Here is a 13952-nt window from a genome sequence, read left to right on the forward strand (position 1 = left end):
TGTAGGTACAGGGTCTTGTTGGAAGATGTGAAGAATCCACTTCTTCCTCTTTCTTGGCAAAACCTCTCTCTCTGTGCCTAAAAATAGCTATAGCGGTAGAAAGTTGGGAGAGTTATGAGAATCTAAGCCTACCTTGCTGGACTCAATCTCAGAGTTACAAAGGCCCTATTTTTCCTTGTTTTTGTAGGAAAGAACAGCAGTGTTTCAAGAATTCTCACATTCCAAATCAGGGGTTCTTCTGTGCACGGTACGTATCATTCTGCGCTCCGTGGGAAGGCTGACAACTGCTGTGATGGTGGTGGCAGATTTTCGTCTCCTGACGATTTGCCTTGGGGTCACCGGCCCCACAGGGAACAGGAACTCCGGGGGCCGCTTGGTGTGGCTGGTCTCTTTGCACTCCTGGTTTGCCACCTTACTGCCACAGATAGCGGGCTGCCACCGCGCAGAAGACTTGGCGATTTGCTCACTAATGGTGGCAGCTGTTTGTCTGAAAACGTGTGAATCTTGGCGATTTCTCTCCACCAAGAACTTGTAAATTACAGCTATCGGGAGTAATTAGAGCTGAGAAAGTCTTTTCACAACAAAATCACTCTGCTTGCCTCTGCTCACCTTCTCTTAAAGGAAAGTAGATGCGCTTGGACAGAGTCTATGTGCTGGTGTCCAGAGCTGTCCTCTGCCCTGCAGTTTTCAGGGCTGCTCACTCGGCCTCAGTCTTTGCAGTCGTGGGTAGCCACCACCTCCAGCACCGCGGTGACCTTTGTCGTGCACGTCTCTTGTGATCTTTTGAGATTGAAAACTCACACCTTCAACATCCCTGCTTCTCTGGGGACTCACTTCACCAAAGTTGCTGCTGGCTCCCAAGATTAAAATGCCTTCCCTGTTTGTGCCATCTTGGAAGATGTAACTTAATCCCCAACTGGTTATTTGAGAAATCCCTATACATACAGTAATGAAATTGCACCATCAAGTTAGTAATAATCCTGCGAACAGGGGCTAGGTGGAAGCAACGACGTTTAGCTACTTGAATGCCTGTCTGGGCCTCGTTTAATACAATTACTTTTTAAGGAACTTCTGTTCTCTATTTAGTTTTAAGGTAATGGAGATTGTTTTCTTTCTAAATTGAGAGTTTGTGAGCGAGTGCAGCTTTGTTTCTCGTGTGTGTATATATGCATGATCATCTACAAGACGGCCTGCCCGGTGACCTGCGGATTCTCACGTGTGTGTGGCAAACGGTGGTTCCGCCGGCTCTGGTCCTTCAGATCTGAGAGCAGTTGCTCATGGAATGCTTGCCTCAGAAGGAGATCTCAGTCTGACCAAGTAGCCCTTCTCTTTATGAAGCCCATCAAGTCAGATGCTTGTGTTTGCTCTAAAACTGTCTTCACTTGCCTGGTCCAAAGCGAAGATGAGTCCAAGTAATCTACTTGGTAAAGAACTTTGTCAAAAATCCTCTGTCTGTTGATGCTTCTGGAGCCTGACCCCTTCCTGTTTCCTCTGTCTCCACTTTCCCTCTTGCTGCCTGTCCTTCAGCCAAACAGGGCCCTCTTTCAATTGAATGTGTCATTCTTACTTTTTCTGGCCTTGGGGCCCTGGTACATGAGCTCCCTCGGGCTGGGACACACCACACTGACTTAGACTAACCCCTTCGTAGGCCTCAGCTTCAGTGGCAGTTTTTCAGGAAACAGAAGCCCCAGTTCTTCCCCATGAGGCACTCCCAGTGGGCCCTTTATTTCTTTATGATGCTCCTCACAACTGGTCTAGGTGTCTTCCCGCCAGACCGCAAGCTCACGAGGACAGGGACTGTGTTTCCCATCCCAGCGTCCGGCACAGAGCGGCAGGTGCCCAGTGTTTGTGGGTTAAGTAGGTGGACAGCTGGGGCTCAAGAACCTCCATGCTGAGAATCACTGATACATGCCTTTTTCTAAAGACTGAGGCTGAGATTAATATGCTTGCTCATTGGGGAATACTACTCAGCCATAAAAAAGAACGAAATAATGCCATTTGCAGTGACATGGATGGACCTAGAGGTGATCATACTAAGTGAAGTAAGCCACCCAGAGAAAGACAAATATAGGATATCACCTATATGTGGAATCTAAAATGTGATACAATGAACTTGTTTACAAAACAGAAACAGACTCACACACATATAAAACAAACTTACAGTTACCAAAGGGGAAAGGGAATGGGGGAGGGATAAATTAGGAGTTTGGGATCAGCAGATACAAACTACTATATATAAAATAGGTAAATAACAAGGTCCTACTGTATAGCACAGGGAACTATATTCAGTTTCCTGTAATAAACCAAAATGGAAAAGAATATGAAAAAGAATATGGGGCTTCCCTGGTGGCGCAGTGGTTAAGAATCCGCCTGCCAATGCAGGGGACATGGGTTTGAGCCTGCACTGTAGAGCTCGTGAGCCACAACTGCTGAGCCCGTGTGCCACAACTACTGAAGCCCGCATGCCTAGAGCCCATGCTCCACAACAAGAGAAGCCACTGCAACAAGAGAAGCCACCGCAATGAGAAGCCCACGCGCCGCAACGAAGAGTAGCCCCCACTCGCCGCAACTAGAGAAAGCCCGCAAGCAGCAACAAAGACCCAACACAGCCAAAAATAAATAAGTTAAAAAATAAATGTGTGTATGTATAGATACACATGTATATATATACATATATAAACTGAATCACTTTGCTGTACACCAGAAACTAACACAACATTGTAAATCAACTATACTTCCATAAGAAATAAATAAAATAGGAATTCCCTGGTGGTCCAGTAGTAAAGAATCCACCTTACAATGCAGGGGACGCGGGTTCGATCCCTGGTCAGGGAACTAAGATCCCGCACGCCATGGGGAAGCTAAGCCTGCGCACCGCAACTACTGAGGTTGTGCACCTGGACGACAGCCCACGTGCTGCAAACTGCAGAGCCCACATGCCCTGGAGCCTGCGCAGCACAACTATCCTCACACCACAACTAGAGAGAAGCCTGGCCACCACAACGAAGAGCCCGTGCGCTGCAAATAAGACCTGATGCAGCCAAAAATAAATTTAAAAAAATAAGAATAATAGGGCTTCCCTGGTGGTGCAGGGGTTGGGAGTCCACCTGCCGATGCAGGGGATGCAGGTTCGTGCCCCAGTCCGGGAAGATCCCACATGCCGCGGAGCAGCTGGGCCCGTGAGCCATGGCAGCTGAGCCTGTGCATCCGGAGACTGTGCTCTGCAACGGGAGAGGCCACAGCAGTGAGAAGCCCGTGTACTGGAAAAAAATAAAAAATAAAATAATAATAAATCTTTAAAGAAAATGAATAAATAAAATTAAAAAATCTTCTTTGTAAAAAGAAAATCAGTAAAATAAAGAATTTAGTTTTACCTATGGGATTCTCTCAAACATTCCAATAAAGAATTGTTTGTAACATGAAAAAAAAGTGCTCACTGGGAATAAGTTTACTTTTTCATATATATGGTGTTATCTGAAGAGTGAATGTTATAGTTCATCTATATTAAAACACAAGACAGGGCTTCCCTGGTGGCGCAGTGGTTGAGAGTTCGCCTGCCGATGCAGGAGACACAGGTTCGTACTCCGGTCCGGGAGGATCCCACATGCCGCGGAGCGGCTGGGCCCGTGAGCCATGGCTGCTGAGCCTGCGTGTCCGGAGCCTGTGCTCCACAACGGGAGAGGCCACAACAGTGCGAGGCCCGTGAACCGCAAAGAAAACCCAAAAAAACAGAAGGCAGTAGGAACCTGTGTGTTGGAATTTGGGTTAGGACCAGAACAAAATGCTGTATCTTTGACCCTTAAGATGCTAGATTTGTCCCTGGTGGGAAATTATTGAGTCTCCTAGTGTGCAAATGCTGCCATGTTTTTTACAGACATGGGTGAGCTCTAAGTCTCAAAGACAACTCCAGGTATTTGAAGTTCAGTTTTTTGTTTTGTTTTGGGGGGTTTTTTAGTAGCTCTCTGGAAGAAAAGATCATTTTCTGAAATGTGATTCTCGGTGGGGTCAAAAGCACATGATGATTTTCCTTGTCCTGTTGGCTGCTGCCTGCAGGCAGGTGATGTCAGCTAGATGAGGAGCACCATTGGCTTGGCACCTCTGCCCCCTGCCAGTCCCGCGTGCCACGTGGAAAGCAAGCTCTCACTTGCCATGATCTGATTTCTGTAAGCCCCTTGGTGCGTCTTCACTTGCTCGCCCAGACCACGTCCAGCATGCAGAGCCTCATCCAGTCTCATCTTTTCTTTATCCTGCTTTAGGAAATGACTGGAAGAGAGCTGGGTGGGAGCTCCTGCCTCTCCACTTCTAAGCCAGGGCACAAGCCTAGAGTCCCCAGTGGGGAGAAGTTCTTCTTTCCTGCCCAGTCTTCCTTCTACTTCTGCCGTGTTTGTTTGCTATAGGCGGAAACTTGGGGTGTCTGAGATGCTTTGGCTGTGATAGGTGGGGCCTGGGTTGGGGAGATGTTGTCACTGCGTCCTTTTCAGCAGCCTGTTACTTGCCAGGCTCTGAAAGCTCTCGGGGAGCCTCCTGGGTGTTAATGAGCAGCGGGGCCACAGCAGGACAAGGCGGATGGAGGACTCGCTTCTTTGGATAAAGGGGAAGCACTTGTGCATGGTTGTGTGGGGACTTTCCCCCTTCGCACCGTATCTTTTGCCATCTTGATTTATCATCCCGAGGTCATTTTAATGAGGCCAGAAGACTGACTGTCTTGTGTGAGAAGTTGGGAATTGTGGTGTAACCACACAAAAGCTCACAATTCTGCTGTTTCCTTTACTTCTAGAAAATCCCTCCCTCGACCCCATTTTCCTCCCTTATATCTTTTCTGTTGTGAGGAAAGTTAAAGGTGTGTCTCTGTGTGTGTCTGTGTGTCTGTGTTTCCTTTCATCTTAAACATCTTAAAAGCAAGGATCTTAACTTCACGCAATCTTGCGGGACCTGGTACATGGCTGTATAATGTGGGTTCTCAGTACACGTGTGACCGCGATGAGTCCAGAGTCTGGGCAGAGGTGAGAAGATGGTCAGGGAGGAGAGACCAGTCTGGGAAGAAGTCCTTACGTATTTGAAATGTAAGTTTGTGTCCTCTAGAAAATTGGATCTAAGAAGAACCTAAGTTAAGGAGGGAGCAAGTATTAGCAGGAAGGAGTCATTTGGAAGTTCAAAGCCCACTTTCCTCAGTGGAGTTAAGAAATCCAAAGAAGCAGAATATTTCCTCCGGCTTATAGTGAAGCACTCACCCTAAGCCAGAGGAGTTTTCAATACCACTGTTGAGTTGAGGGGTTGGGAAGGAGAAACCCCACCAAGTGACTGGAATGTGGTGTTTCCAAGCTCCCTCTAGTTTTAGGGCTGGTGCGTGGCCCTCCCTGGTTGTCCCTGGATGTATGTACCCAGTGCCTTGGCCTTGTCCCAGCAAGGAGAGGCACTTCCGGCTCCACCTGCATCCGCTGGCTGAGTATCCCTTGGAATGCGTTGTGCTTGTCCACACAAGCACACGCGCCTCCTTTTCAGAAGATGCCTAAAGTACCTGTGCTGCTTTCCTCCACCTTTTCTCTCTCTCTCTCTCTCTCTTTTTTTGGCTCGAAACACACCATTAGGTCTGTGCGGTTCTTAACTTCCTCTCCTGGGAAATTTCGCTGTGCCAGGCGGCCAGGAGACAAAGGAGGGGGACTGTAAGCATCCCAAGAATGTCCCTTCAGCACCCCTGAAGAAATGGAGACTTTCTCGGTTTTCTCTGGGGTATGCTTTTTAGGCGAAGTTTATCTTTTCCGCTCGCATTTCATTCGTGTTAATGGCAAGATCATTTGGAGATGGCTGGCTATTGACTCAGTTACGCTAACTCATGTTGCCAGCTTTTTGGCGGCTCCAGCCAAGATCTCGCGCCTCTGACAGCTTCTGCGCTGTCTCCTTCCCCCTCTGATTACGCAGCCCAATCTGTCACCCGGACGACGGGGGCCTGTGCCCCGCTGATGGCTTTCCACACGCCGCAGTAATGACTTTGGCAGGACGGGAAGGCAGCAGAGGCGAATTTGCTGCGTCCCTTGCTCGGAGAGCGGCAGGCCCCCTCTCCCTGTTAGTAAAAGCACTTTGTGAGGTTCTCGGGTAAATAAATGAGTCATTTTAATCCAACTGACAGGCTGGCACCTGAGCAAGCTGCCTTCCATCTGTACCCCTTGGTCTCATGGAGGCGGCCAATTGTCAGGCCCACGGACTTGAAGGCCTGACTGGTGAGTGTCTTTCAGAATTGACTTTAGCGATTCTTTTGCCCTAATTAGGTTAAAGGAATACAGTTGGGTTGGATCTAAGTTCTAAGGGTGGGCGGAGAACTGAAGGCTTTCCTGAGTCTTGTGCCGGTCAGTTTCCTGTGGCTCTGGTGCTGCTGGCTGACAGCATCCAGGAAGATGGAGCCATGTCCCCTTCCTCTGTGGTCCTCTGCCCGGGTCGGGTGGATGGGGTGTGAGGGGGGAAGAGAGCTGAGAGGCTTTTAAATCCCCACCTCATTGCCTCCGTCTAGCTCTTATTTCATCACGAAGTGGAACACTCAGATTTACAGTTCTCGAGACACTTTGCACATCCACTGTCTCATTGGATCTTCACAGCAACCTCGGGAGATAAGTAAATTGTAGCCATTTTATAGGTGGGTAAACTGAGGCTCAGAAAAAGCAGAGGTGACGTCTGGATTGGTGGCTGCTAAAGTGGTCCTAGAGTTCGGTTCTCCCTGTTCCTGCACCGGCAAGATTGATCCACTCTCAGAGTAGCCTCGGCTGAGACTGGAAAGAAGTGCTTAAGGAAATGGCTGGTGAAGTCCGAGCAGTGGCTGGCTGTGAGGTGCCCCCACCCCAACAGCAGAAGTAGTGGGCGGTGGGAAGGTTGTCAGCCTGGTATCCGATTGTCAGCCTGGTATCCGATTGCCCAGCCCGAGTAGGAGAGAACCGTGAACAGTCCTGATGGCGGTGGCTGCCGTGCCTCCTAGCTCACCGTCTCAGCGTGTTTGTACCCGGAGTGGCTTTCCTAACACCATATTGTACTTTTGAGATTCATCTGTGTTTCTTAGTTGGATTTACTAAACCAACGAGTATTAAATTGTTTACAAAGCTTATCTGTAAAGCTCAGACAGCCCATTGTCTGGGTACCTCTCCCAGTGAAGAGCACTTAAATGAAGTAAATCATTTCTTAACAAGAGCTTCGCAGATTTAAGAACCCGTCAGTTTTTCTAAAGACGGTGACTGTGGTTAGTGTAGAGAACGCTCTAAATTGTGTTCTCAAAGGCGTCGGCTCTGGAACGTCCGCCTTCAGCTTTCAGGGTACCTGGGAGCTGTCCGAAAACACTTCTTGGGTGGTTGACACACTTCTAGTACATGAAATGTCTACTTAACATTTATAAATGCAGCCTCTGGCCACCGTTCAAAGGAGACCCACAAATCCCAGGTGGGATTTAATCAGAGCGAAGGCAGACCAGCCCTGACCTGCCTGCAGTGGTCTTCTGGGTGACTTAGATGATGGCGGGACAGTGTCTTCCTTGAATCCTGCCTCTGACCCTGGAGGATAAGGGTGCGATTGTTTTAATGTGCTTCTTACAGAACTTTGCATAGGATTATTATTATTATTACTATTTTTAATTTATTTTTTTGTGTGTGGTACGTGGGCCTCTCACTGCTGTGGCCTCTCCCGTTGTGGAGCACAGGCTCCGGACGTGCAGGCTCAGCGGCTGTGGCTCCCCGGCCCAGCCGCTCCGCGGCAGGTGGGTTCTTCCTGGACTGGGGCACGAACCTGTGTCCCCTGCATCGGCAGGCGGACTCTCAACCACTGCACCACCAGGGAAGCCCAGGATTATTATTTTTTAAAAAACCTTATATACCTATAAATTCTTAGTGATACTGAAAAGCGAGGAGAGAGGAGGAAGAGCCGTCCTTTACAGAAGAATGCCAGTTATAGAAATGGAAGGAACGATAGGCTTAGAAAGCCATCATTTTGTAGACATCAGGGTAACAACTGATACAGACAAGTAGCATCAAATGATGCTAAAACCACTGGGCAAAATGTTCTGGGAAACAGTCTCAAAGTTTCCCTCCTGAGGTTACTCACTCATTGCAAAGGAGAAAGGTACTGTCACAAGGCAGTGAGATGGTGGATGCCACCTGCTCCAGTGACCGAGCACAGCGTCCCCAGCACAGGACAGACACCTTGCCTGTATCCTGAGGTCACGTGCTGGGCGGTACACCCCACCCTGATGTTCTGCCAGAACGCTCCCCCTGAATCTTACTATGAGGAGACAGAAAAGTCCAGATTCTGGGATGTTCCTCAGGACACTTGGACTCTTCAAAAAAGGATTGTTATCCAAAAAATAAAAAGAAGTAAACGTTAAGGGTGGGGATGCAGTTCTACGTTAAGGAAGTCTAGAGGGCTATAATAAAAATAGAATGCAATGATCTAGGCTTCAGTCCTGGGTTAAGAAAGGAAAACAACTATACAGATCGTCTCGGGCTTCCCTGGTGGCGCAGTGGTTGAGAGTCCGCCTGCCGATGCAGGGGACGCGGGTTCGTGCCCCGGTCCGGGAAGATCCCACATGCCGCGGAGCGGCTGGGCCCGTGAGCCACGGCCACTGAGCCCGCGCGTCCGGAGCCTGTGCTCCGCAACGGGAGAGGCCACAACAGTGAGAGGCCCGTGTACCGCAAAAAAAAAATACAAGTGGTGGAATTTGAACGTGGACTGATTGTTATAAAATAAACTTATTTCGTGTGAAGTTCTTAGGTGTGGTAATGGTATTGTGGTTTATGTAGAAGAATGTCCTTTTACTTAGAAGACACGTGCTGAAGTATTGAGGGGCAAGATGTCACGATACTTGCAACTTCCTTTCAGATGGTTCAGAAAAACACATGTGTACAGAGAGGAAGAAAGCAGCTGTGCCAGTGTTTAGCAATTGGTGAATCAAGATGAAGGACTGACAAGTGCTCACTGTACTGTTCTTCCAGCTTTTCTGTAGGTTTAAATTTTTCTAAATAAAAATGTGGGGTTGTGTTGGGGGGGGCAGATAATACGCATTCATCGTCAAAAGAAAAACAAAGCAAACAACGCAGGAAACTGCAAAGAGAAAAGTAAAAATTGCCCCAAATCCCTCTACCTCGAGATAACCACAGTTGACAGTTTTGGTGAACCTCATTCCAGGTGCTGGTTCTCTGCTTATCGATCCATCTGTGCATTTATCCATTAATCCATCTGTCTACTTAATGTCTTCTGTTTTTGTTACCCTCTCTTTTTTCCTGGATTTTTTGGTGGAAGAAAGACCATTTGTCCTTTAGGATGCTCTACATTGCGTCCCTGTGGTGCTGTTTACCTTGTTCCTGTCTCCCTGCAGTAGGTCTAGGCACTTGTTTAGATTCCATTTCTAGGGTTTTGTTTTTGATTTGGCAAGAATATGTCATAGGTGATATTCTGTCTTTCCTATTGCATGACAGCTGGTTATCTTACTTTTTAATTTTTAATTATGTTGAAACGTGGTCTCGGGGTCAGAATTATAAGGGCCCATTAAAGGAAGTCCAGCTTCCATCCTCATCCCCTCCCCCTGTTCTCTTCCTTCCCGTATAGGTCACTATTTTTTATAAGCTTTGGGGTTTTTCCCTCCATTATTTCTTTTTCAAATATGAGCAAATATATTTGCATTTCCCCCATTTCTTACACAAACGCATACTATTCACACTCAAAACATAGCCTAGATATTCTCCACATCAGTACATAGGAACCTCCATTCCTTTTGTAGCTGTGTAAAACGCCGTTCTATGGGGTAGGTATTGCCGTGTTTTATTCAACCCGTCTCCTGCTAGACATTGGGGTTATTACCAGACCTGCAATTATAAATAGTGCTGAACTCAGTGGTTTGTGACCACCTAGATGGGTGGGATAGGGAGGGTGGGAGGGAGGGAGACGCAAGAGGGAAGAGATATGGGAACATATGTATATGTATAACTGATTCACTTTGTTATAAAGCAGAAACTAACACACCATTGTAAAGCAATTATACTCCAATAAAGACGTTTAAAAAAATAAATTAATAAATAAATAGTGCTGAAATGAATAGCCTTGTGCATAGATCATTTTAAATTTTTGCCAGGGGTGGATTGCTGAGAGATTGCTCAGGGTCAAGAAGGGAGATTGCTCAGGGTCAAAGGGCAAGTGCATATGTAATTTTGCTGGATATTACCAAATTCCCCACCATAGGGGTTTGTATTATTTTGCATTCCCACCAGCAGCATATGAAGGACACAGCATCTTTTTTGATAGTGGAACCGTATACTGTAATATGGTCTTGGAAAAGTAAAGCAGACCTGGATATGAGGGCTAGCTCTGCTTCTTAGCTGTGTGTCCCTGGACAAGTTACTTAATCTCTCTGAATCTTGGTTTCCTCTCTATCGAATGGGAGTAATAGTTGTCTGAGGCGTTATTTTCTTTTTTTTTTTTTGCGGTACGCGGGCCTCTCACTGTTGTGGCCTCTGCCGTTGCGGAGCACAGGCTCCGGACGCACAGGCTCAGCGGCCATGGCTGACGTGCCCAGCCGCTCCGCGGCATGTGGGATCTTCCTGGACCGGGGCACGAACCCGCGTCCCCTGCATCGGCAGGCGGACTCTCAACCACTGCGCCACAAGGGAAGCCCCTGAGGTGTTATTTTGACAATGAGTCAAGATAACGCAGGTAAAATGCTCTCCACCCTGTCTGGTGTGTAGTGAGCGCTCAGTACCTGTCGGCTGGGGCTACTCTTGGTGTGACTTGTGCTTGGAGGTGAATGCCAGGTGTACCTTTATTGCCAAAGACTGGAAGGTTCCCATTTTCTAGTCTCTCTGCCAGAATGGCCAGAAATCAGAGAGCAGAGTCTTTGCTCTTGAGATGGCAACCAGCTGAAAAGAAGAGAAAAAAAAAAAAATCTCCATTGTTTTTATACTTTTTGTCTGTCTGGTTGATGACTGTCTGATAATGACTTATTTCAGTTCTCAGGCCTATATGCAGATGATGTTCTTTTAGTGAAGTGGGCTGTGGCTGCCTCACCTGCGGGTTCTATAGAGCTAGCCTCTAAATTGGAATTTTACCCACAGGTGGACGTCAGTGGGTCCCTGAAGTTGTGCACATTCCTGGGGCGTGAGCCCTCAGAGTTTGCATTAGATCATCAAATGGATCCATGACCCCAAAAAGGTTGAGAAACTCTGTCCTAAGCCATATTCTTTTCTGTTTTGAAGGATGTTGCGGCTCGGGGCTTAGATCTCCCTCAAGTCACGTGGATTGTCCAGGTAATGTATTTAAGCTGTTAAGGTGCGAGCTCGAGGCCAGAACATGTGATCGTGAGCAGGTGCATTGGCTTTAAGTAGAATAATTATTATCACCCTCTTGGGTGTTGCCCTGGTCACCAGGCAGCCACCAGCCCGATCTGCACAGTTCTTCTGGCATCTTTCCTTAACCCAGCCCACCTGACCACTGCCGCACAGCCTGCAGACTGTACAGCCTTGGGAGGGAGGGGCAGGCTCCCCTGCTCACAGACTAATGTGTGTCACACGCAGAGTTTGCAGCAATCTGAAAATAACAGGAATTACCTGGGCCCCTGGGAGGCCTCATCGTGTCCAGAAGGCGATGGCTCAGCTGTCCTGAGAGCTGTGTCCATGCACATTGACCTGCAGGGGGCAATTAAGGCCCTGACAGCATCTTACACATACCTCTAGCCTTAGATGCCTTGCCAGAGGGTAGAGGTGTTAGCGCTAGTCTAGTGGTTTTAGTTCTGTTTTTTCCTTTCCTTAGTCTGCAGAGTGGTATCTTTAAGCCCTCTGTACGGGGGCCAGGGGACAGGGCCCTGTTTACGTGAGTCGTGGTTTATTCACATTTTAGTGGAGTTGCAGGCCTGTCACCAGCTAGGAAATCTCTGCTTACGGCACGTGATGACTTTGCGACTAGAGGCATTGTGTCGTCTTTCCTGCTGTCCATGGAGCAGATTTGAAACAGGAAGGCGAGGATGATTTTAATGTGCAGGAGGCCAGACACATAGAATTGATCATTGAGAGCCTTCTTATAATTGTGGGTATTGATTAGTTTAATATGCCTGGCCTCCCATCATATTCCTGGCCCTCTGGTCTTTGATTCATGTAGCAGCAAAGAAGAAAAGGGCAGAATGAGTAGAGGGACAATTGGTGTTGGCGACGATGGCGCTATTGCCATAGGGAGCGTCCGTTCTGCTGAGTTAGAGCATTGGCCCTTCTGCCGGGGCAGGAACACTGTCCGTGGGAGCAGAGGCGTTTCCCTGCAGGAAGGGGAACCTGCCTCTCAACCGGCCTGCAGCTCTGCTCCATTGGGACTGGGTAGCCTGCAGCGAGGCGGTGGAGACCTGATTCTCTGTACGCTGTGCAGCGTCTTTCATGGCCTCAGCCCCACTGCTCTGTCTACTGAGGAAGTAGGCCAAGGTCGTGCGGCCATCCTGCGCGAGTTTGCGCCCACCTGCCTGCATTCTCACCTTGCCCAGTCACCTCAGTGAAAAGATGCAAATAGGAAAATGAAGAGACCTGTGGAGAAGTGAAATTAAATAGGAGATACCGGGACGAGAAGACGTCTCGTTTATCTGAAACTTGGCCACTGTTCCCGTTGGCGTGTTGGAGCCTTGTTATTTCCAACGAAGCCAGGAGTTTCAGGGTTGAGTGACTTCTCCTTGTGATTGTGGTAGGGTAACCATAGCACCAGGATTTAATTCTTGGGATACCTGGAGGCAGGTGAGGGGTATTGCACTTCCAATTAATGGCAGTCCCTTGATCTGCGAATGCCTTCATTTTTGTTACCCTTTTTAGTACAACGCTCCATCTTCACCTGCTGAATACATCCACCGGATTGGGAGAACCGCCCGGATTGGCTGCCATGGGAGCAGCCTGCTCATTTTGGCTCCTTCGGAGGCAGAATATGTCAACTCGTTGGCTTCTCACAAAATCAAGTGAGTCAGAAACACGGGGTTTCGGCTGATCTCACCTAATTAATTTTCTGTCGCCTCTTACAGTGGATGGGCCTTGTAAGCTGACGAGGAGCCATTAACCCTTGTGATCCCTAAGTGAGTCCCAGAATAGCCAGTGGCAAAGACTGAAACCCTTAACGCCATCAGCACATGACAGTTTTCATTGCGTTGCCATTCGAAGGCGTAGAACGATCCGTTGCGCTCTTTCTTTCAGGTAGAGGTCTGTGTTGCTTTGCTCCTGCTGCGAAATCAGTGTGCACCACCCGCCCAGCCAGCTTCTCAAAGATCTCTCTTAGTCACCATTTTTGCTTCTTGCAGTTAATTAACGCTTAGGACCTTTAAAGGTGGAAAAAAATAATGCTTTTGATCCTTTACACAACTCCCCCTCCCCCAGGAAAGGAAAACGAGGGAAGAAACCATTAGGGGCAGGAGAATTATGTACCACGTGTTTGTGGCCAAGGCTGTCCAGCTGCTGTCTCGTGTGCACCCAGTCAGGTGGCAGCCTCTCACATCCCCCAGCGTCAAGCCCCCAGTTCCAGCCCTGGGTCAGGGACTCCACAGGGCTCAGCAGCATGGAACCTTCGCCAGGGGCTTCCATCGAACCCCGATCTCCCCGAGGAAAGACAAAGAAAGCAAAGACAGAGGACAGCGGCTCGAGCTGGCCAGGGGTGATTGTGATGAAAGCAGAGAGCATCCACCTGGGCCACGGAAATGAGTTGGTTTAGTCATGTTTTCCATAAAATCTAAAGTAACAGGCTCTAAAAATGGGCTTCTAAAGGCATGCGGTTTTTCACACTGATCTACTTTCACGAATTTCTTCTGCTCAGAGAAAGCACAGTGATGCATAGAATGTTTTTGGAGGCACAGAAAGAGCTGTGTGATGCCCAAGGTGGTGGCACGGTACACGCCGGGCACAGGAGTGGCCCAGCTGCTCAGAAGCCACTCGGTGACTTCCCCTGTCCCCAGTCAGACTTCAACACTCTCAACACTC

General features: G+C 48.3%; 1 protein-coding gene across 2 annotated transcripts in view; it reads left to right on the forward strand.

The window, feature by feature from the left end:
- The window catches only part of DDX31 (DEAD-box helicase 31), a 73593-nt gene that overhangs the window by 25124 nt on the left and 34517 nt on the right, over positions 1-13952 (forward strand). For both annotated transcript variants that reach the window (XM_007453106.1, XM_007453107.1), the window contains exons 14-16: positions 188-247; positions 11217-11267; positions 12804-12943. In XM_007453106.1, the coding sequence (XP_007453168.1) occupies positions 188-247; positions 11217-11267; positions 12804-12943 (251 nt within the window). The remainder of the gene's footprint in view (positions 1-187; positions 248-11216; positions 11268-12803; positions 12944-13952) is intronic.

This window comes from Lipotes vexillifer, unplaced genomic scaffold (genome assembly GCF_000442215.2).
Source record: "Lipotes vexillifer unplaced genomic scaffold, Lipotes_vexillifer_v1.1 scaffold149, whole genome shotgun sequence".
In the NCBI taxonomy this organism is placed as follows: Eukaryota; Metazoa; Chordata; class Mammalia; order Artiodactyla; family Lipotidae; genus Lipotes; species Lipotes vexillifer.